Raw genomic sequence first — 25,597 nt, forward strand, 5'->3', positions numbered from 1 at the left:
GATTGAGAATCAAGTGTCCAAGGACACTGCGTTATCACTTATCAATGCGAAATTGCACGAGAGGGGAAGACCGATAGCTTCGTTCCAATTATTGCCGATAAAACTTGATTTACAATGTTGTTTCTCCGCTGATGACGATGTTGCATTCGCGTCTGTTTTTTTGTCGTCTGCCTCCGAAAGAAACGCGAAATGATTGATGCATTCAAATATTCTCGACATAACTTTTATTTTCGACGTACATTTATAATTACTGATAGAAATAATGCATATAGAAACGAAACTGTGTCGATATCTCGTAAGATATTAGCGTGGATTAATTTGGTCAAATTTATCGCGTATAGCTTTTTCGCGAATACTCGTTGTAGCTTGTTAAGAAACTTATCGAGAAATTCCAAGGAAAGATTATACTAATAGGAAAAATAAATATCAGAAAATTACTTACTCCATTATTTCCCCCTTTTCGTAAAGTTAGCATGGGATGCCTTTGTGAGCACCTCTCGCCGACACGTGTTCCACAGGTCATAATTTCGTCATAATAGTTCAAGATTCTGAAACACATCATTTTCTAATTTAAAAAAATACAACAATAATAATATATATACTTTGTTAAAGAATTTGAAAATATAGTATCTTCTTTTCTTATCGATAATTTTCTTATTCTTAAGGATTAAGTGAGGTGTGAAAATAATATCTCTGTTAGGATTGCAAAATTCCGTGTCACCCAACCTGTCACCGGTTGACATGGCGTCGCTTGCGGCAGCCATGAGAATGGGCAATAACGGTGACATGAGCGGCAGTACTCAAGGATCGACGGGACCCCAACAGCAAGGAGTGCAAGCGAGCGGGCCAGAGCAAGCTCTGAGAATGCATCAGGCGGAAGCTTTGCTCCGTTCCCAAGCCGAAGCTGCTCTTAGACTTGCGGTAAGAAAAGGAAAAGCTTGTTCTTTTTACAGATAATGTAGTTATAAAATGCGCGCACAGCTCAATACAGTCATTATCATTTTGAGTATCTCACACTTATAAATGTTGGGAAAAAATGTTGAGAGAAATACATACAATTCACATGTACTCTTAATCTTTTATGAAAAAATAATTCGAGATAAAGACTGAATATTCAGTCTTCTTGCATCTTTCAACCCTTTCTCACATTTTTGTGTACAGGTATCTCAAGCGGCGGCAGCCGCAGCAAGTTCCGCGGTGGGCGGCGATGTGAGGCATCATTTAGGACAACACAATGGAGGTAGCACTTCCGGCATGCCAGGACATCATACGAATCAACAAATGTCTCAACAGGATACCCTAACGCCGGATCTCGGTAAGTCTGTAACGAGAATCAGTGACATACTACTGATATAATTGCAGTGTTCGAATCTAAACACAACGAGCACGCTCTTAATAAGTTACATGATGAAAGCTTCTAACGGGGCCATCGATACTCAACAACTTTCAGGAGAAGCGTTGCGGCTACAAGAGCAGCGATTAGAACAGGCTCTTAGGCTCCACGGTGATCCGCGTGCCCTGAGCTTCACTCTGGCTCAACATGTCGTCAATCAGCAGAGCAATCAGCAACCCTGAAAATTCAGTTACTACTGAGACGAGTGGACCCCTTGGGCGCCGGATCAGATGGTCTTGCAACAAAACGAGCGCATGAATCAACAACAATCGCAATCGACAGAGCGCTCGACGTCGCTGCATGATCAACAACAGCAGCAGCAGCAACAGCAAGGTCCGTCTTCCATCGGTCATCATCAGCAGCAGCAACCACAACAACAACAACAGCAGCAGCTTGAAGACCGTGGCGTCAAGAGAAAAGCCGACGAAATGATCGGTAACTCCGAAAACGCGTAAGAGCAATCACGCTCGGTTACAGATAACGATGACGTTATCGTTATCGCCGACGTGATTTACTCGAGCGCCCAAGTGCGGTCACCAGATTTTCGCTCATTGTCTCAGCAGTAAGAAAATGTCGAGCAAACAAAAAGACTTGGAGGGAAAATGTGTAATTCGGTGTCTTCCTACTCGGATAGAACCGACATGGCCGGACCAACCGGAAACCGACCGAGAGGACACCCTTCTCTCTCGGCCGACGAACTCTCCGGATGGGACTGTGCTAAGAGGAGAGTGAGAATACGTATGCGTATAGCAATCCGTTGCACGGCGCGAGGCGGAAGGATCGCGGTGGCGATGGCCGTTTCTCGCGATTTCCGCGTAATTCCCGCGCGATATTCGCGCGTCGTTGTTCCTACACCGGTCCTGGATCAAGAATCTTCCGAACGGATCTACGATGGCGTTATTCACGTCGGAGTGTTTCGTTAAGATTCTCAGGACACGTCGCCACCGCCGTACCGCCGCCTCGACTTCCGAAACGTGCCATAATAACTAACGAGAAGCTGCTGAAGTAAAAAACAGTAAGTCATCCCGGGCGTCCTGTCCCGGGGTGCACCCCGAGGTACTATGATCTTTTTAGTACAAGAGCCGATCAAGCGATACGCGACGGTTATCGAGGATCCAACGGGCGATCCTCGACCGTCCCGTATGGCCGGGCTCAACAAATCTAAACTACTATATAAATATTATACATAGATACGTCTATCTCTACCGAACCGCGCTTAAAAGGTTCCACTCCTTCAACCCCTAATCTTAGAAGAAAACTCCCGTAATGCTTAAAGCAAATTACACACCACCGCAACACCCACGTACGAAGGCTCATCGTCATCATAGTGTGCGTCGCGCGGTCGCGGTGGACATTTCACCATCACCGGTGGTGCCGTGTCGCCGTGTTGTACGGTTGTTAATTATATACGTACTGAAATCCCCTTCCCCGTGTGTGTGTGTGACAGACGGACGCAACGCGATCCGTACGGACGTTCCCTCACCTGCAATCAACGTTTCGCGCCACGACGACAAAGAGACGTTGACATTTCGCGCTCGAGAAACGAACGTCGTCGGACGTACACGCGTTGAAACAGATACGTACGCACACACACGCCAAACACACACGGAAATACACACAGAGATACACATATGTACAATACAACTCACACACATATATATAAATATATATATATATATAGATTAAAACTCATCAGCAGCACACTTTTAAGGTGAAGATATAATGCGCGCAACTTGTGCTCGTCGGTAGCACGAAAACTATTAGCTCATAAGCGAACAAACAAAATATAGTTATTACAAACAGTTATATTATATATATTATATATACATACAGAGTATGAAGAGAGAAAGAGAGTATGACACAGACAAAAAAATCGGGCGAAACCCTTCACACTTACACGTTTAATTGAAGAAAATACGGTAAGCGTGAAAGAGCAAGCACTTTTCGTGAGCAAAACACTCGACGGAGAAGAGAGAAATAAAAAAACTAAATGCTAAATATTATATATATATATTATATATATAAATATTATAAATAATGAATATATAGGGTCTATGAGACTAGGATAGTTAGGCGAAAGGGAAATATGAGTGAATGCGGAGCGCGCGCCTCCGTAAGTTTTACGTGATCTCAAGCATTGTCGATGAGAAAATGTGACAACTCGGAGAAAAACGAAGAGCGCGAGGAGAAGACGTGTGCGAAAAAGAGCGAACGAAATTGAGAGAGCGAGAGAGAGAGAAAGAGAGAGAGAAAGAAGGAATATATGAATGATTTTACGAATGAACGACCTTGGGATCAGCGTAAATGCGTGGGCGCGCCATCGAGCGGATGAACAGATTGAATGAACGTGAATGCTTCGTGAGCATCAAGGAAGAGCGAATGCGAGGATGAGAGTGAGATTTTAGAATGGCGTGCTTCAGGTAATCTGAGGTCCTGTGATCGTTATAAGCGAAATATTTTTTTATTTCCGGGTAATATAATCTAAAACGCGTAAAACTTCTTGCGTCGTTTTGAACTTTTACTTGCAATATACCGTTACGTTCTCGCAATACTTAGGATGAAGAAGAATAAGAAGAAGACGAATAGAAATAAAGAAGGTGGATGAACAAAAAGAACAAACGAAAAAAAAATACGATACGAAGATGAGGATGACGAGGGAGAGGAAGAATATGAAAAAAAAACCCGTAGGTTTGATCGTGGAGCGAACTTTTAGAGACTCGGCCTTGCCCTCCTGAAAAAACGTTCCCCCTTTACGCGTTCCTATCAATCTAAATCCACCAAATTTTCCTTCACCTTTCCCATCTCTTCGAACTTTTGACAAAACTTACGGATCGTCCGTACTTTCGATGAAGTTATCTTTCGATGAGAGACCAGACGAGACGCTGACTGGAGAGAAATATGTTTGACATTTGGTTGAAAATCATTTTTCGACATAGGATAACGGAAACGCGGATCCTCAAAAGAAAACAAAACCGACGGAAATAGACAGGTGATTCAAAAAAAGGAAGAAAAATAAAAAGAAGAAGATAAAAAATATTGGAAAGTTGATTTGATGAGCATTCACCTACGATACGATTCGATTTCTTCATTTCTTCGACTGGCAATCGCGGATTGATAGAATGCGGAATTGAATGATAGCGTGTCGAATTTTTTCACATTTCTGGACATCAACATCGACCGCGTTACTGTTGTTGTTGTTGTTTTCATCCGAAAACTCTCGACGAGATCTTTCGTTTTTGACCGACTCGATTTTGAAAAACACTCCGGCATATTTGATCCTTGCTTTTCACTAAAAAGTCCCCCTTCTCTTCCCATTACTATATTTTAAAAAATTGAAATTTTTCAAATTACTTGAAATGAAATTTCGCCTACGAGTATAAATGGTAAAATTTTTCTCTCGTTGTGTTTTTATGTAGAAATGGCACTTTCCAGAAAAACTTTAAAACATTTTTTTTAAATGCTCTTAATTCTCCTATTCATAGTCCCTCTTTCAAATCCCTTTGTTCGCCGAAATTACGAAAGTAACCTAACGTCGTCATCTTCGTTGAACGTAAAAAACACGCGCCGAAAAGCCGCCGGATAGCCAGGCTTTTTGACCATCTGGGACGAGAGAAGGAAAGATTGCTAAAGGATTCATCGTCAAAGCTACATTAACGATCGCACTCGTCTCGCGATCGGAACTCGACGGGCACGTCCGATATATTTTCGAAAAATTTGTGACTCTCGAAAACGTCTTTATTATTATTGAGATCGATTATTCGCACAAAATCAATTCGGAAAATTTATAATCTTTATTAAAATCTTTGGATTTATCTTTATTTTCGCGAGAAAGAAAATATTTTAACAGAGGGCCTCCCTCGAGTTCCGGAAATCGCAACCGCGGGTCGATTCATTGATCGTTATTATTAAAGTTTTTGCGTTACAGGGCGTTTTTTCCTCGGATTATGTAGTATGTAAATACACCTTGATATCACAAGCATAAACTGAGAATTTACTGGTAAACTTAAACGAACGTACATAATGCGAAATAGGGTTAGTTTCTATGTAAATACCTAAAGCTGGACGAGTGCATACACCTCGTTCACGCAACCAACGATAATCGTTTCTTATCAAACCAGAGCTTCTGTTCGTTATCGGTGCGTGCCCCTGATGATCGGCGATTGCTTCCGTCTGCTCGATGTTCCTATTCGGAAAAGCAGATTTAACATCTCAAGGAAGGATCGCGCGCGGAAGCGTTCACCGTCTGTCTGGGACATCACCGATCGGGAAATTCTTTTTTTTTTCTCGACACCGATACTCTGACACATTAATACACTTACACACAGACACTCACCTCATACGGCATTGCGATGGATTGTACAGTTACGATGGGAACACACGAAATAATGCAATCTTCGTACACTTCGACGCCCACATAATACCGTAGAGACCAATTTTTCGGAAAGTTTTCATTAACTAATATAATCTTGTTTTTTTTGAAAAACACAAAAGTCATAAATAATCAGACATAGGACGATTAGTATGGCGAAAGTTTGAAGCGCTTCTTTTACGAATAAGCGTACTGCAGAAAATCAAGAATGAAAGAATTTAAAAAATCTGAGATGAAAAAGAAAATGCAAAATTTCTAAATTTCAGCGTAAAAAATCGAATGAAAATAAAACCGATATTTGTGAGTTTGAAGAGTGAAACGATGGAGTGGATGAAGAGAGCTTAGTTAGGCAAAGTTGTTAGGCACGTATCGCGCGACCGTAGCAAAATTCTCGTTGGAATTTGCAAATTATTCAAAACGAATTCCAATCTATAACAATTTTCAAAGAATGCAATTTTTATTTCACGGTCTCTAATCACGAGCGTCGAGAGGTATCGAGAATGATGCATGAAACGGTAGTAAGAGCGCGAAAGAATGAAGCAAGAAAGGATGAAAAGAGAGATCAGCGTTACTACTTACCATCTCACTATCACCATCACAAAAAATTTTTAATAAAACAACAACAACAAAATACAAAACACTACCACCACTACCACGTCGAGATCCTTCATGATGATCGCGGTCATGAAACGATTGATAGACGGCTGTTTTCTACCGGTGCATCCTGCCGTGCGCCGAGGGTTGCTTTTTTTAATTAACGAAGCGACATAAAAGATCGGGACGGGATGGTTCTCAATCTTTTTCCGATCGCAATTAAAATGCACATCTCGCGCGAGAAGGAAGAATTCCCAAGGCGCCGGCCCGTGCCCCGCGAACGTGTATCATAATTTTAAATTTAAACGAAAGATAATGCAAAAAAAAAACACACACAAGCGCGTTAAACAATAGATCTAGTAGTGTATGTTCTGTAATCAACTGAGACGTAAGCGAGGATAAAGACAAGATAATAATAATAAAAAAAAGCGGGTCACACCGCGGAAAAAGCACAAAAAAAATAATTTACAAATATATTGATTTACATATGCCCGTAACTCGTAAGGGGGCCGGTGGCGCAAACGCGTCCGCCCGCGTGAGATTTTCGGGCCCTACGACGGCGATGAAGGAGAGGAGACGGCGGGACACGCACACGCAACGAGAGCGTTCGCGAGTCGCGACGCAAAGAACCAGCTCGCGAGCATAAAGCGGAAGAAGCGCTCGAGGAGCGCGAGAGACATCGTGAGAGGAGATCGCGAGCGATTGGATCGTCCGTTTTCGTCGCGAGAGATGCGGTGAGCCGCGCAAAGGCAAAGATGACGAAGTAGAAGCGGTCGAACCGCGATGGGACGAGGAAAGAGAAAAAAAAGACAGAGGCTCACGTGCGTCTAACGACGGGAAAATCCGGAGAAGGAAACCCCGACAGACGTCACGGACGATCCGAAGATATAAAAAGCGCTCCCGACCGTAGCCCACTCGTGGAAACGCGACCCAAGTAGTCGAGAAGGGGCCCAAGGATGATTTGATAAGAAATATATACATATATATACGGAAAGGTATATATATACAATGATGAAAATCCATAGCGCGACGTCGCCTGCAAAATCGGCCCTAACCATAATCTTAATCTCTTTCATGTAAATTTGCTAAATGTTTAAATAATCTAAAAAGTGCCATAGCCCGGATGCGCTGGTGCATACTCCCAGCGCATACACACTCACAAATACGACTCGATCTTCACGAATTAAACGCAAAATCCGCGGATCCGCGCGCGCCTGAGCGCGCGCGCGGCCGCGGTAAAATTGGTATTCTCGCCAAGGAACAAATACAATGTACAACAGCGACAGAAACCAACGCAAACAGGACACCCTCACAAGATGAACGGCGCGCGGCCCGCGTCGCGCGTCCCGATGACACAAATCAAAGCAAAGTTGCCCTGGTTCACGAGCGTGCAACCCCGCGCGCTCAAACATTTTTCAATACACGAGCGCGAGACGTGCTCACACACACGTATACAAGATACAATTCTACACTATTTTATACACAAAAGCACACTTGTCTACACTATAATTACACACGCTACGGATATGTAAAGCCAATTAATTTTGTAAATTGCCCAAAAAAGGATTTTTAAAAAGCTACGATTCGGCCTCGTGTAATAATATATTTTCACGCGCGTCATGCAGATAACGCCGATTCGTCTCGGAAAAGCTTCCCGGACCTCTCTCGATAAAGAGAGGGAGATGGCGCGCTTTTCAGGCGGAGACGCGTCATTTCGGGCGTCGTTGAAAAACGTTGATCGATTTCTCATGGTAATTTGAAAAATAAAAATTTTGTGGATGACACGACAGCACACGCGTTTGTGCTCTCAATACAATGTAATGTATAAACGGAGCAAAATTCGCGGCCTTTGGCATACGTTTGGATGCAGTACCGATGATGAACGGAGCGTGTACGCTCGTGCGAGATGAGCGCGAGTGCGCACGCCCAAAACGCATCCCGGACTTGACACGAGAGTACCCGGATGTGACGTGTGGGCGGCCTCTTCGTCGGGCTACGAATCCCGACGACGGACAGGTGGCGAGGTGCCAAAGAATCTCGTCAACGAGAGTCGACGAGAGAAGCGAGACAAAGAGAGAGATATACATGTATGTATATATCTCGAGAAGAGAGAAGCGCGAAGAGCGATAGACGAAGCAACGAACAAAGTTCGTGTTCCCTTTGATCGAAAGAGAGAGAGAGAGGAAGTGAGAAAAAGGCACCTTGGATGCCACCGGGAGAGACCCCTGTTCCACGAGATGCAATCACGAAAGGTGTAATAATCACATAAGGAACACACACAACCAAGAGGAATGTGGCAGCGGCAATTGCATAAGGGCCGTTGTTCGAGTGCGGCTTTACAAGCAAAAACCGTTGGTTTGTTTTTGATCGGGTTTTAATTTTTTAATGAAATAATCTCACGACGAATATATATGACGTACGATCGCGCGCGCGCGCGCGCGCCCGCCGCAAAGATTTGCAGCGGAGCAGCAAAGTGCTTACGCGGCAATATTTATGGGGGCAACACGGCACGACGTACGACGTATGTGCATATTATTCGTGGCAGTGTGTATCGTAAGTGCGCAGCATATGATAAAACCGACAGTCTAGCAGTGCGAGCGCCTCGGCGGCATTCGCGTTTTCACGCGGTGTCTCTGACCGAGCCTCCGTGATTAAAAACCGGAATAAGTTGTTTCAATGTCCACTATATAAAATGAAAGAGCCATAGTTGTTAAGGCGATGGGCTCCGGCGTTCGGCGAGTCGACTCGACCTCGCATTATCGCGTTCGTCCTGGCCCCAGCGAGAAAACTTCGAGAGAGATGACGGCGGCGAGTCAACGGGGAAAAACGCGCGAGAGCAAGACTTTAACGACCGCGAACATTTCGGCATTTCCATCAAAATTACGAGGTTCCTGGCAGATCGAAACGATCGAGGTAGCCGAGACAATCCGATTCGGGAATTTGGCGTCTAAATAAAGTATTTGGAAAACAAAATTTTACTCTCCGATTCATATTCTCGCCACATTTTTCACGTTAAATGCGACTCTCTGATTTTTGTTCTTGTCTCTTAACGAGAGAATGACATTTAATATGTCGGTAAAAAGGGAACGAAAGTTGAATGTCGCGTTTGACGCTAAGCGTGTAGTGAAAATATGGATCTTTATCTCGGCTACACCAAGCGGAAGGAAAAAGGAAAGAGCAAGACGGTAGGATAACATCGGAAAAGGAGAGAATCCAGAGACTCTAAACCTTATGATCGATCGAAGTCGTGAAGAAGTAGCGACTGCCATGATCCCAAACCATCTATATCGACAATTGTCAATGGTCGACAACGACGAGCGTGCGGACCCATCGCGCTGTCTCATCACGGGACAGATCATGCGAATACGAGATACCTATCGATTATACTCGATTGGCACGATCGTATCGCGTGATCTCCGTGATGAGACGATACTCTTTTCAAAATATTCTTCATATTTCCGTTCAGGAGAATGCGTTTCTTTCAACCTGAACCTGATCAACCCCCCGTATGCGTGTCCGAGGTGAAAAACCGAGTCCATTTATTCGGCGTTAAACGAAAAAAAAAAAAAAAATATTAATCGCAAAAGACGAAATATGAAAAAATTGCGAATGTACGTGGAAAGCGAGTAATTGTGAATCGGCTAATAAAAAAAAGAAGACGGGACACGAAAATGAATATGAATCAGTATATTGTCCGCTGAGTGGGTGCCTTCGTTAGGGTTTTCCGTTACAGTAAACAGACAGAGTTCTCAATATAACTCACAATTAGTAGTGCTATGGTAGAACAGTAATCACAAGTGTACCGCAGTTAAACAATTAAATAAGTAAGTATACGGGAAGCACGTGGTCTTTTTCAGTGTCTGCAGAATCTCGTCGTACATCATCTACCGCTAATCGGGTAGTGACACGACCGGAAGTATACCGGATTCATTTCGTGCGCAACTTCCTATCCCTCCCATCCCGATCCCTTCGTTTTGGTAAACATTTCTTCCTTTCCTCTCCCCTTTTTTTGGACCTTGAACGACCGGGGCGAAAAAATTCGATCGAATTATCGAGAGAAAGACATCCTAAGAGCAAAATTTAAAGAAATTACCCAAAACCTCACCAAAAACCGGTTGTTCACAATCCCTCCTTTCACACGATTCAATCGTCATTTAACGAATAAATATGATAATAAGTGTACTAAGTGTCTGTAGTTTAGCCAACGTGTACGTTGTATACTCTGAGGTGGGCGCGAGCAAGCTGAAGAGGGAGATAGGATGTGGATGAGATAGAGCAGAGTAAAGAAAGGAGAGAGGTAGACGATTGCACGGTGGAGCCATATTTAACTAACTGATAACGATTAATTAATTACAGTAATCATTCAAGATGACTTAATTAACCGTACCGCATACACACATGCATAATTATTAATTACACGTACTCCAATATTATAAGTAAGGCCGCTAATGCGGTAGCGCCGCGCGTACCGCGCGCACCGCCTTTATCCAATAAATAAATCGCGGAGGCACTCACTACGGAACACGACGAGCAGGGACTCTAGGACTCGGATGCGAATCGGAGGGTACCTGAACACGCGAGCCGCGATCGTCCAGAGATCGAAACTGTCCGCAACATATTGTTCAACGTGAGGGAATTAAAAAACAAGAAGCCAAGTTTTTCCAAACAAACTTATCCGGCTTTTCTCCGACGTCGGACGATCGAAGAATTATACATTCGAATTATTTTCGGCAGTTCGAGACGCCTGAAATGTTGGTTTCAGCCGCCAGTTCGCTCGACAGCACCGTGTCAGGCAACGCGTGTTCAGGTGTCCCGTATCCCCGTTACTTTATCAGTCTTTCAAGTGCAACGTTGAGTTATTTCACTTACAGCGTTGTTTTTCTACACAATACAAAATACCCCACCACCCATCCCCACCGGCGAACCAATTCACCTCATCACGCTCCCGCAGGAACAAAGCATCCCTTTCATCCACTACTCCCCACTCATTCCCCCTCATATACAATGTTGTTTCACGTTCGTTCGCGATGAACTTGGTTGCGAGTTCGACGGCAACTACGCTCTGTTCCTCATTAGACAAAATTAAAAATTAAAAATTATCAAGCGTTTCTTTTTTTATATAATTTTTAAATAAAATAAAAATTTTTGAAATGCTTATGAAAGAATATCATTAAAAAAGTTTATTTTAATATCTTCTTGAAAAATATTTTCAGAAATTCCAGGAAGTTTCTTGCAAAAAATGTTCCAATCGATGCATTGCATCTTTGATCGTGGAACGGAGCGTGCTTGACCTCGACTCCGAAAATAGCGAACGTTAAGTTTCAGAATTCAGACTTTTACGTACAGTTAGTTACCGAGTAATACAGCGCAAGTTATCGTTAATTTTCGACGCGCAGTCTCGTCGCGACGAGGGTGACTTAAAAAACATCTCACCTGCAGTATATTCGGATCGCGAAGAGCGCGACGAGAATGCGCGTGCAGGTTTAATGGTATCGATTGAGTTTGGTCGAAGTCCCCTTTTGGGCAAACACACCGACGCACTTCCGGTCCCGCCGGCCTGCATCGTTCGACGGAAATTTAAAAAATAAAAGAAGAAAAAAAGGGAAAACATTATCTCTCGAGCCTCCGAAAAGATCGCGACAGAAGAGGAAGCGATCCTCCGTTCGAAATTCAATTCTAGTCAAAAGAGGGTACAAAGCCGAGACGGGTGTCAACTCGGACAGGCGAAATCGGTACTTATTTAATGCGAGGCGAAAGAAAGGGGGATACGGGAGAAGAGAAGCATGTGAAAGGAGGAGACTCGAGAGAGAAAAACTTTCTATGGGATTGTGCGAGCGCGTGTTCCATTCGGCGCGCAGAGAAGATGTTAAAAAGAGAAATGGAGAAAATAAAAAAAAAATAAAAAAAAATGGGGGAGAAAAATATGGTATTGGGAACGCAATCTGTGGAATCGGTTGGATGGCGGGACCGTCGATCACGAGAAAATATCCGCGTTGCTGACAAAACGTAGCCTCTTTTCGTTGTGTCAAACCGCCGGCCAGGATCCGGGCCGATCCTTGTATAAGCAAAAAACGAGAAACTTTCAAAAAGCAAAAAAAGATGAATGTACGGTGCGAATGGATCTTTCATGAAGCTTCGATTGTTGTTGTTCCGTCGAGTTTTCCTTTTGCATATAAAAATACCTACCCACCCTCGCGCTTTTTCGGCGAGGCTGCTGGACAGGATTTCGCACGTATGTTTCGATCCGCATGAATAAAATCGATCGGCAAAGATGCAGAAAAAGAATGTAAAAAGGAAAATCGAAAATACGTTGATAGCCTGTCAAGCGAGCCCCAGCCTTTCGATACCGCGGTAACCTACAATTATTAATTATAATTAGTTATTAATTATATTATTATTACAATGAGATTGCTAGAGGGCAATTGGAGGCGTATTTTACAGAGAAATGAAAGGAAGGGGGGAGAAAGAGAGAGAGAAAATCTAGGAAGCAATGCCTCGGTTTATAAAATTTTCGCTTGAGAATCGTCGAAGCCATAATATGTTATAAATCTCTAATAATTCTTAAGTGAAATCGACGAAAAGCGATAGTAAGAGAAGAGAAGCCACGTTTCGAGATTCTCCTTTCTTTCTTTTCTTTTTTTTTATCGCTCCTTTTCTTTTTAATTATACATGTATACACAAAGCACACGTACATATACATTTTACACAAAATATATGATATATGTTATTTAGCAAATAAATATTTATATATGAAAGTAGAACAAGGAACACGATACCGCGTTACGGAAATTCGAGTCCTTCTCTCTCTTCCTTTATTTTGATATTATTACTATTATTATTAGACAATTAGGCATCGAAATTTTATTGTTGTTAACGATCGCGCGAGAGATTGGTTTCTCATTATGTTTGTTATTTTTTTTTTTCATTTTAATCATGCGCGTGATATTACACGACTGAGAAAGATGAAGATGATGGACACGATTTGTCGTTAATTGAGCTTTATACGTGTTTTCCTTCATTTTCCTTTACGTTTTAGGTATGTCAAGTTCGACTCTCGCTTTCTTGATCTTTCTTTTTATCTGCATATCCCGCACGCCGCGTAAAAGTTATTCAAATTTTACGTTCCTTCTTGCCCCATTCCTTCTTTTTTTTACGTGTACCAGTGCACTTTCCTCGTTTAGAAGGCGAAGAGTACAGGGACTAATTCTTTCGATCTCATTTCTACATTTGCATGTTCAACATTATCGCGGAAAGATGAAACTCGTTTGAATCGGCAAATCGCGAGGAATTTTATTTCTTGAATTTTATTTCTTCCACGTCCCATTATACGTACTCTTCAATCGTCTCATCGTAACGTTTTCGTTCGCCGAGCCGCGCGAGATTACTTAAGGAACCACGCTTTTTCACTTGATGATTTTTGGTCTCGAATATGAAAGAAAGAGAGAGAGTTCCTATTTCATGAGAAGATAAAATAAAAATCAGTAAAAAAAAAGGACGAAGAGTCATGGAAAAAAAGGCGAGAGCGTGGCGAAAAATACACGGCGTTTGGCGAGCGAGCTCGTCACGTGAGTTACGTTTGCTAGTCAGAATTGGTTTAAAAAGAAAAACGATTAAGCGCAAGCTAGGAATTTTTACGATTAGTTTTACTGCCTACTATTAATTAATTAAATCTATTTAAGCGTAGCCGTTACATTAATTAACGCGGCTCCACTCTCGAGCTGCATGCATCCTGAAGTAAAGTAAATCAACTATACTCATAGACGCGCACACATACGCAAACATAAGAGAGAGAAATGATATACACAAACTACGGTTCTTTAGTTACTATTCACGTAGATTGAGTCGTGCCGATATATGAAAATTAATCGCAGTCCGCCGAGAAACGTAGGTCATATATATTAAATTTTAATCGATAACTTCTCATTTTCATATTTTTGTTACGAGCTTCCTTTTCTTTCTCTCATGCCTTACACTCACGCAGACTTAGCGCTGCCGCAAATACTATTACATATAGCGTAGTGCCAACACTACCATCACTCCTATTATTACATTTACCTACCTACCGCTACTGCTGTTAGAAAATGTTAGTATACGTCGCTATTATTATTATTATTATTATTATTATTATCATTATTATTATTATTATTATTATTATTATTATATTATGTTATATATTATATATTATGATTAACTTTATTATATTATTAGTTATTATTATAATATTATTATAATTATTATATTGCTATTAGAGTATTGTATTATATTATAGAATCCGTGTTGTAAACTGTTCTGTCCTCGTTCGCGTGTGGTATATTAGGTAAATCGATGTGATACATGTCTAGTTCTCTTTGTGTCAATTTGACCGTGAGATTGAGTTTCTTTCTTCATATTTTTCTTTCTTATTTTTTGTTTTTAATTCATCTCTCGTATGTGGTTCCTCGTGTCGAAATTCGCGATCGACGACGGCTTCTTTTTGCATAAGAGAGGCAGGATAATGTATCTTATCTTTAAAATACGCTGACGATTGTCACATGGAAGTTTAGGACACGTGCATTTATTAAACTTTATCGTTACCTACTATTACCTTGTCAAAGTACCGAATGTACGAACGTGAGTGTGACTTACACAAATATGGAAGATTCTCTTACAAATCTTCCTTCATTAATCGCTCAACGTGTATCAGAATTTCGGATATTAATAAATAAATTCGATATTTAGGAATATTTCGAGATGTGTAAAATACATGTACGTCCAAAATAAAATTAACATTATGTTGATTTTGATACGAAGCGCTCGTACACTCGGTCTGATATTCGTTATTAGTTAACACTATTAGTTATTATCAGTTAACGCTATTAGTACTATTACCACTATTATTAGTTATCGCTATCGACTCTTAATGCGTTCCCCTATTGTCGATCGGCGAGCGAGATAACTATTTTGATTGCCCCTCGTCTCGAGCGTGCTTCAGTAGTTAATGCTGTCGTACTAATCTCTATTTTTATCAATTATCAAAATTGTGACGAAATTAGGATCTCTCGAAAGTGTTTCGCAAATGTTGTACAAAGAAAAAAAGATAGTTCTTAGCTGTTTGTACATATTGCGTCCATAATTTTTTATAATGTTAAAATAATAGATCGTTAGAATTAAAATCGTACATTGTCAATCATAGAATCGTTACATCCAGATCGTTGAAAAATCCTTCATTGCCAAGTGCGGCAGCACTAACCACGATAGTCGACCGAGACGGGGAGAGGTATGCGCGATTTGAGATGTTTCGATGAAAGTTTCCAAAAAGTGCGATAACGAGCTAAAGGAACCAGATTTTTCGCAATGAGAACGTCGAAGCGAGAGGAATGATTTTTCCCTTCGCTGATCGCGTTCTGGTCGCGAATTAGAGAAGCTATGGGATCCTTAAAGAGCATGTCGCGAGTTACGTACATACAAATTTCGAATTTCGGAAATAATCGACGCGCGAAAAAGAAGTACGAAAATAAAAGTGCTGTCTCAAGTACTTTATAGTAAGAAAGAGAGAGAGTAAAGAAGAAGCATGTCATATACAATTATATTCATAACAGTCTCTTTCGGTTACGAGCGAGTTCCGCATTGTGTAGGATGTCTAATTAATGATTACGATGTGAAAATAATATCTACAAGATGAGGACGAGAATGGTCGATGATTGCGACTAACGGTGGAAGAGCGAGATCCAAATTGAGAAATCGCGAGAGCCTTTTTGCACAAAAACGCATTACGAACGGATGCGTATCTCTAGGAACGTTCTCCTTTTTGTTATTGTTAATGATGATGATGATAATGATAATACGTCAATGAAAGAAAGGGTGCTTCTGTGCGACGGAAGGAGCTCCGTGGCACGCGTGGAAGGAAAATTCGAAACCTAGTCTTTTCCCTACCACGTACGCGACGATCCGATTCCGTCTCGCGTACGTGGGCAGTGTTCGATGAGAATTCAAAACTAGTGTATCGATAACTACTGGAATCAATTTCTCTTCGACGATCAATTCGACCGTCAATTATCTTTCCAGGTGTAGCAACTGTGGGCAAATAGAATCGCGAGCAAAAAATATCGTACGCTGATTCAAGAATTAGTCGTTCTTAATAAGATCGGAATGTGAGATATCAATTCTAATTAGATTCATGGTCCGATTCCATTTGCCCTCTGTTATACCTTTTTTTCTAACCGAGAAATATGCTCAATTTTTATCGATCAATCATATTGTCATATATTCTGTATTTAGGATGCTCGAAAGATGTGCTTAATTCATATAACCCAAAATTTGTTACACGAAAAAGTATGCGACGCGAGGTCCCTTCTTACATTCCAAAGTAGCATTTTCGAAAATAGCCATTTTGATTACGAGTATATTTTCAAACTATTTTTTTTTCAAATTTTGACATTTATCATACACGAGATCACCATGAGAAGGGCCTCGACAAAATGTCGCGATTCTCTCGAACAAACATATCAAAATATAAGGGGCTCCACGTTGGAGCGTTATTACTTGCGACATTACTTTCGACGTGTAATTAGATTGTAAGTGACAAATCCAACGCGTCTACGCGAAGCGCGACGCGCGCTCGCGCGTAGACGCCATTGAACACTGCACGATCGATGATCGCGCGAAAAAAAGGAAATCGACGCGAGATCGAGGACGGGAAAAGATCCGATCCTTGAAACATCTTTTAGGCTTACGATCGAGGATTAAGAGTTAGATATTAATGTCTGCGGAGCGGGTCGGCTTGGCGTCTTCGTGGAAGTGATCTTCGCGCAAAAGCTTTTTCGCAAAATTCCAAATGCTCTAGAAAATTCTAATGTATCAAGTGAAATTTATATCTATGGCATATATATATATAAAAGTCTTTTTCTATGTCAAAATTAGAAAAAATTATGTTCACGGCAAGAGAATCGAAAAACTTGGTCGAATAAAGAGACTCGAATTGAGGAGATCACTTCGACAGGATCGCGAGGCCGATTCGCAGGCGTGTAGATCGAAGATAAGCGAAAGGAAATGAAGTTTATAAGCGAGAATAAATTCTTCGTGCCTCACGACTTCCGGCTGGACGACCTTTCACGCGACTACGATATTCGTAATTAACGCCTCGGATTGTTGTGACGGGAGACTGGAGGAATTCGAATCGCAGTTAAATTGTAAATACGTGAAAATTATCTGAAATGCTCCCGATCGTGTGAAATTCGTTCCTTCGTAAACGCAAACGGAAGCTCGTCGATTCCGGAAGCACGCGATTGGCCAGCCTAAATTTAAGGTCTTTTTTAGAAATTAGCGGCGGAAAGGCAGATATATATCGCGAGGGCGACTATCGCTGCAATTTTATGGATGAGAGAACAAGGGTTTGCCTGCGAGTGAAACAAATTGCAAAATAAGATGAATGATCGGATGAATGATCGGATGAATGTGTGTCCACTGATGAAAATGTGAATAGAGAGAGTGAGAAAAAGAAAGATAGAGTGAATGAGAGATGTCAAGTGTGAGAAAATGGGACATAAATGCGTATGAGATAGGAGAATAAACAAAATTTTACTACCAAGTGGACTAGAATCGCAACCGATGGGCATTATTAAGCGAAAATAAAATTTTCGGAGCGTTTTTTCGACGAAGAAAAGCGTCCAAAATTGTACCTATTTTCATTTTATAAATTATATATATATATGTATATGTATATGTATATGTATAGATATACGACGAGCTAAACGATTATTATTGCAAGATGTAATTGCAAGAGAGAGAGAAAGAGAGGGAGAGAATGTGAAAGAGAGCACGCGAGAGAGCAAGAGGATAGGAAGACGATGAAAAATAAGAAATTATTGTATCTATATTCGGAAAAATGATCGATGATGTATTCGAATCGTGATTATTATTATTATATATTATGATTATTGTGTATAGTTAAGGCGAAAATGGAATTTTAGACGAAATTATCGAACTCGAGGTATACATATAGGGAGCGTAAGCAAGAGAGAAAGAGAGAGAGAGAAAAAAAGAGAGAGAGCGAGAGAGAGAAAAAAAGCATAACATAGTATGAAAGAAAGAGAGAAAGAGTAAGTGTGAGAGAGAGAGAGAGAGAGAATTTCTCGACGGTGATTGCACATTGCATGTCGACAGGCAACAAAACTGAATTCCCCTCCCCTCCAGTAAAGTCAATAGAAAAACCAAGTCATGGCCGAATGAAATACAAAAGTAAAAAGTTTCGAGATTGTAATTTTTCGGGAAATCTCAAAATTTAAACGGGTGACTTTTTTCCATTTTTCGAAACCGCGGTTCTTCCGAAAAAAAAAAGAAAAAAAAAGAGAAAGTGATTCTCGTTTCCTTTGTACCAGGACCAAAAAAGAATAGCCGAATATATATCTATATATAAAAATATACATATATGTATGTATGTATGTATGTATATATGCTCATATGTACGTACATACATGAACCAGCACACGCAACGCGTACGAGATGTCCTCCGGCGCGACGATTCTGTCGGAACGATACGCGATTGAGCGACTTTTGGACAACCAGAACGAGTGCCTCGGGCCCGATCCCAGAAGAGGACGGGTCCAGATTTGGGAAAATTTTTTACCGACAGATCGACGCGCTCGAGGGGCTCGAACGGTGAGGAGGAGAGGCGATGGGAGGCAAAAGTAGTTCGGACAGCAATAGTTACAGATCGAAAAACAAGCAAAACGAACAGTTTGAAAAAAAAAAGAAACGATGTCGGAACAGCGGAAACAAAAATCGCGTAAGAACACGAGGCAACATATAGTTATATAATTTCTCTAGCGCGCGACAGATCGCAATTTCAGTTCTCCCCTCGCGGTCGTAGATCGATCGTTGTTAGATTTTTCGACGCTCATGGTATCGCGACGGTATCGGTACCGCTCAATCGAGAACGAGTTTTCTCGCGAAGGATTGATCGGTGAAACATCGCAGGACGATCGAAAGGAAAAAGCGAAGTTGCTTGTCATCGACCGACCGATCCGCGATCGTCGTTCACGCCTTCTTTTTTCACCGCGACCTATTCTGTTTTTCTCATCAATATCACGTTCTTTTTTACCCTCTCCCCCCGCAATCCTCTGCCTGATTACGGTATCTTCAAAGTACGGTATTAAAAATCTGGCGGATATATCCCATTCCCATCCTGATCATTGCCATTGAATATCCCCTAATCGCATAATCAACCCGCTCTCCCCCCAACCCCCGCCCCGATCCCTCCACTACCAAACCGATTTACCAGTGTGAGTGAATGTGTTAACACGTGCAAGGATTTAAAAAGAAAAAAAAGAATTCTAGAGCGAATTTCAAGGAGGAAAGGTGGAAAAAATGAGGAAAGCGTCGAGCAAAATGCGATCGTGAGGATTGATTAATAGAGAATAACCGGGAAAATGTACACACACACATATATACACACATTGGTCGGACTGTGTAGAAACATTTTGCATCAATTGTGTAAGACAGCAGATAGAGAAAGAGAAAGTGTATGTATGTGTGTGTGCGTGCATGTGTGTGAGCAAGAGAAAAGGGAAGATTAAAAGCGAAAAAAAAGATTAAACAAAAGAAGAAGCGAAGTCGAGTGAGAATGCGCGTGTGGAAGATGCGAGAGCGAGAGGTAGAAGAGATCCTAAAGAGAGCGAGCGAGAAGATAAAAAACGGCGGAAGCTAAAAAAACAAAATGTACGAACGAACATTGATACTGTCTTCGTTTTTTAAGGTCGTTTCTCCGTTCGACACGCTACTATATAAATATTGACATTTGTCATTGGATTATTACCGACGATGATGAAGTATCATATTATTATTATTATTATTACGAAACTATTATTATTACGATCGTAAATGATTATTATTATTATTACCATTTATTATTGTCATTATTATCACAATTTATTATTGCGATGATGATCATGATTATTATTATTATTAATATTATTATTATTATTATTACGTGGTACAATAAAAATTTAATAAGCATTTCAGGTCTCGTGACTACCAACCAATTTCTCATAATCGTGACACGTGATTACTAATGATAGATTTATCACGTGATTTTAGTACTATGACCTCTTTTACGTATAAAGATAGTGATAACTCATTGATAACAGAAAGTTCCGACGGGTCACAATGTATCAAGCACTATAACAGGGCTTCATACGATTCGATTTCGTAGAATTTCTTTAGTTTATTTCTTTTAACGCGCACAACTTAAATAATTTATAAAAGAATTTTCTTTTATAATATATTTCGCATATATTATGTGTATGTATTCAGATTTTATCGTTAAGTTTATATTCTTCTAGTTATTTTCAAGTTTCAAATCTTGATATATCCGAGTCTGTAAATATCGCCCGGGTCATATCAACAGATACAACGACTTCGACTTGCTTTTGAGATGCACTGAGTTAGTATATAATAGAAGATTAAGAAAGAACCATCATGCTTCGTTTAGGTATCCGCGGCAGATTCCTTGTCTACGATAATCTCGAGAAATGTCTCAAAATTGTGGGAAGTAGACGTAATACCTGCAGCGCGGCTATAGTGTCAAGAATCAAGAAGGGATGGGGATGTGATTCGACGTTGCGTTCGAATTGTTTGATCGATTCTACGGTACTTTATGCAGTCGCGAGTCAGAAGCAAAACCGTCGGCTGTTGTCAACGTCGATTATTAATGAAGTCCGGAAAACCTGTCTTTACGATCTTCACGTGGAAAAACAAGGTGAATTGAGATTTGAATTTTTAATCTTAGATTAAGAAAATAATTGGTTACATTGTTTTTAACATAACAAATTATCATAGATAATAATATAATTCTATGCTATTAAACGTAAACATGGATAATATCATTTTTCCGACATACATTTTTTAATCTTTATAATATAACGTTTATTTAATGTGGAAAATATATTTAAAAATTAGAAAAATTATTTATTTAACTGCACAAGATTTTGTAAATCTTAGGTAAAATCGTCAATTTTGCCGGATGGCTGATGCCAGTACAATATCAAGATACGATCACCACGTCTCATGTGCATACCAGAACGTTGACCTCGCTTTTCGATGTTGGTCACATGCTACAAACACGCGTCTCTGGTAAAGATGCCGGAGAGTATTTAGAATCGCTAACCACGTGTGATCTGAAGAATTTAAACAAGGGTGCTGCCACTTTGACAATATTTACCAATGATAAAGGAGGAATTCTCGACGATCTTATCATCACCAAGGATGACGAAGATAAATACTTTCTCGTATCTAATGCGGGAAGACGAGATGAAGACAGTCAACTTCTACTGGAGCGTAAGGTGAAAAATTGCAGAGATGCTTAACATTTTAGAACGTCAAAACGCAAGGAATATAAAATGTTGTATATGAATTTCTCTGGTTTTAGAAAGACTTTAAAGAAGTTGGTAAAAACGTATTCGTCGACTTTCTAGAGCCTTTGCAACAAGGTCTGATAGCTCTTCAAGGTCCTACAGCGGCAACGGTCCTCCAATCGCTAGTCAATTTTGATCTTCAGACCTTAAAGTTTATGTATAGCGTTAAAACCGAGATATTAGGTAGTCGTATCAGAATTTCACGATGTGGATACACCGGGGAGGATGGTTTCGAGATTTCAGTTCCTGCGAAGGACGCGATTAATCTAGTAGAAAAGCTCTTGGAAAAGCCTGACGTAAAATTAGCTGGTTTAGGAGCTAGAGATAGTTTAAGGTAAATAATGAATATATTAAATATTATACAGTAAATATATGAGTAAATATATAAATGAATAGTGTAAAATAAAATTATATTGATATTTTCCGCCACTTTTTCATAGATTGGAAGCTGGACTCTGTCTATATGGCAACGATATCGATGAAAATATCACACCGATCGAAGCTGCTCTTACCTGGCTAGTAGGTCAGTAATCTCATAAAGGTAGCTAATGAATCTTTACTATACTATAGATATTTTTCTATATAATCATTTTTAAATAAGTATTTTTATCGCTCGAATTTACGTTTGTTTAGCTTTGTTACGCAAATTATTTCAGCCTCTTTCCTTTTTTTCAGTTTTTTAATTTATAAAACAATTATAAAGTACATAACAATTAAGAAAATTATAAAATAATTTATATATATTTAACATCGATTTATCTCCTTTCACAGCGAAACGACGAAGGACTGAAGCCAACTTTCCAGGCGCGCAACAAATCCTTTCGCAAATTAAGACAGGCGTTAGGAAGAAACGTGTCGGACTCTTACTAGGTCAAGGACCACCTGCCAGGCAAGGCGCATCGATATTGACGCCGGAAGGTGAACGTGTGGGCAGCGTTACTTCCGGTGGACCAAGTCCGACCTTGGGTCGGTCGATTGCTATGGGATATTTACCGCCGGATTGGGCACATACTGGTAGTGGAGTGTTGATCGAGATTCGAGGAAAGACTTACAAGGCCACCGTGTCAAAGATGCCTTTTGTGAAAACGAATTATTACACAGCGAAGTAATGTGTTGATTTAATCGATGGAAATTGATCGAATCGGACAGAATTACAATACATTGTGAAGCGATTATTAATGATTGCTTATGATTATAAGACATGTAATAGATTCCCATGGATAAATTGTGCAATTGCACATAAATGATATTGTATATTTTAAACGATAGATTTTTTCTAATACTCGTGTTAAATTTCAAATTACATATGTTGATTTTTAATTTAAATTAATGTCTCGAATCATCAAATTTCTAAAGTGATAGTTAAATATGTTGCTAAGAAAATTGACTACCCAGATAACCAAGCTTGAATAATTATATTGAATAATCCTATTGCTGTATCATACTGATTAATATAATTAATCAATATATTTAATAATATTTTTGTTATGTTGCCAATTATTGTCAGTAATCCTTGGCAATATAAACTCATAGACAATCGGATATCTGAGCGTTTATAAAGTTGTGTATATCTTATATTGTGTATATCTATGTGTAATATAATATTTTTAATGTAATTTTAATATCTATTTTTTATGTGATATAAATTATAAAAATCTCTAATAATAATTATTATGTAAATAAATTATAGATCCAATAATAAATAATACGTAATAATTATTATATTCATTATCAATTTATAAATCTAATAGTATACATACAGGGTTTTCGAAAAGTCCGGAAACGGTCGAATACCTAAAAAATAAAGCATTTTAGAGAAAAATGTTTCAAATAAAAGTTGTTTGGTTTAAAGAGAGCTATAAAATGGTGGCAATGGTTTGACCTTGAATAGTCGCTGGAAGGTCACGTGAAGGTTACCTCCAACTTTTTAAATGGGACACCCTATATGCTTTTACATATTCTTGTAGCTCATCTCGAGAGCTTTCCAAAACACTATAATTAAGATAGTTTTCATTAAGTACTTTCCGAGTTATGAGGCTTGAAATAATTTCTTAATTTTACATAAATCGTAAAATATCTTGTAAAATATTCATTTTTCGATTATCTTACCTTAATACTTTTACGTACAAAATAATGAGAGGAATCAATTGGTGTAAAGAAAACACATAATTGTTTCGAAAAAAAAATGTAATTGTTAATTGCAAATTACATTTTTTTTTTTTCAAAACAATTATGTGTTTTCTTTATACCAATTGAGTCCTCTCATTATTTTGTACATAAAAGTATTAAGGTAAGATAATCGAAAAATGAATATTTTACAAGATATTTTACGGTTTATGTAAAATTAAGAAATGATTTCAAGCCTTATAACTCAAAAAATACTTAATGAAAAATACTTTATCATAAGTGTTTCGGAAAGCTCTCGAGATAAGCTACAAGAATGTGCAAAAATATACAGGGTGTTCCATTTAAAAAATTCAAGGTGACCTTCATGTGACCTTCCAGCGACTATTCAAGGTCAAACCATTGCCACCATTTTATAGCTCTCTTTAAACCAAACAACTTTTATTTGAAACATTTTTCTCTAAAATGCTTTATTTTTTAGATATTCGACCGTTTCCGGACTTTTCGAAAACCCTGTATAATTAATATATAATATTAATTAAAGATAAATATTAATATAAATTAATTATTATAGATTCAATAGTAAATATATCCCCATAATATATAATTGACTAATGTTTTTTGCAATAGGCATTTTTAATTTAATTATTATAATTCTAGATATTTCATATAATTTGAACATATCGATATATATAGATATATATAGATATATATCGATATATATAGATAAAATGGAGTGAAAGGTGTTTTTCCTTTACTCAAATATTAATTTTTTTTAATTAATTCTTTTATTATATGAGTAATATTAATGATCGATAACAATGAAATCACATAATAATTGACCGACTATATCGATTAAAATTACTTTAATTTTAATGTCCTCTAACTTATTCACTGATGATAAGAAAAAATATGTATCCTTTTATTTCTCTTATGGTAAATAACCATTAACGATATTATCGACAAAAACGGTATATGTATTAAAGACTTACAATTTTATAATTTATTAATTACAATTTATAAGAATGGTTCTACAAACAATCCTAGAAATAAACAATCTTTCGTAGCCTTTAAAAATTGAATGCTATCATATAAGTAATAATAATTGTACAAGAAAGTCGAAAAATATTATTCCAACTTTTGTGCATGTATGGTGCACATTCAAGTATAAACATAATCAAATCATTCGTAAAGAAACGTGAACATTTTTCTGAATAACTTCTCATCTTAATGGACTTAATGTTATTAATATCCATAAAATGTACAATAAAATAGCGATTTTATGTTTATTCATGACGTCTATTTCGTGCTATGTATCAATTTATCGCTACTCACACACACACACACACACACATATTAGTAAGAAATATCATCCGCACAGCTAATTATGAAACGATGACATGACATACGTGTATGTACACCATACATTTATGTATATATATGTACCTGAATCGATGATCATCTCACAAATGATGCATTTTAAGCGAAAGAAGACCGTGGAACATGCGAGAATACACACATACACATGTTCAATCTCTGTAAAATTCACGGATGTGATCGAGTCACCGAAATTACGACGCAAAATTCACACATAATCGCGATCGAACGCAATTTTAACGCACTGCGAATTACAACGATCATCGTGACACACTTTTCGCGCGCGATATTCACTTTGAGACGGTAACAATCGCGAGAATTACACGGAGCGATACGAAGACTACGCAATCC

General features: G+C 39.2%; 2 protein-coding genes and 1 long non-coding RNA gene across 13 annotated transcripts in view; 2 read left to right on the plus strand and 1 right to left on the minus strand.

Moving 5' to 3' along the window:
- The window catches only part of Dati (zinc finger protein datilografo), an 86,526-nt gene extending 68,169 nt beyond the window's left edge, over window positions 1-18,357 (plus strand). For all 11 annotated transcript variants that reach the window (XM_083090022.1, XM_083090016.1, XM_083090017.1 and 8 more), the window contains 3 exons: window positions 701-921; window positions 1,162-1,315; window positions 1,451-18,357. In XM_083090022.1, coding sequence (XP_082946148.1) covers window positions 701-921; window positions 1,162-1,315; window positions 1,451-1,575 — 500 coding nt within the window. In that variant the 3' untranslated portion in view covers window positions 1,576-18,357. The remainder of the gene's footprint in view (window positions 1-700; window positions 922-1,161; window positions 1,316-1,450) is intronic.
- LOC145966161 (uncharacterized) lies at window positions 126-25,589 on the minus strand. The gene is made up of 3 exons (XR_014436978.1): window positions 25,316-25,589; window positions 443-548; window positions 126-167 (listed from the first exon to the last, which is right to left on the minus strand). It is a non-coding gene; the product is annotated as an uncharacterized LOC145966161 (long non-coding RNA).
- LOC145966158 (aminomethyltransferase, mitochondrial) lies at window positions 20,724-23,442 on the plus strand. Its single transcript, XM_083090034.1, has 5 exons — window positions 20,724-21,090; window positions 21,333-21,673; window positions 21,760-22,079; window positions 22,186-22,268; window positions 22,517-23,442. Exons 1-5 carry the CDS (start codon window positions 20,811-20,813, stop codon window positions 22,852-22,854), a joined length of 1,362 nt encoding a protein of 453 aa, XP_082946160.1. The 5' UTR covers window positions 20,724-20,810; the 3' UTR covers window positions 22,855-23,442.
- Window positions 25,590-25,597: the final 8 nt, after the last annotated feature.

Source organism: Camponotus vicinus, unplaced genomic scaffold (assembly GCF_025532165.1).
Source record: "Camponotus vicinus isolate PSW18456_S1 unplaced genomic scaffold, iyCamVici1.0 SCAF_2, whole genome shotgun sequence".
Classification (NCBI taxonomy): domain Eukaryota; kingdom Metazoa; phylum Arthropoda; class Insecta; order Hymenoptera; family Formicidae; genus Camponotus; species Camponotus vicinus.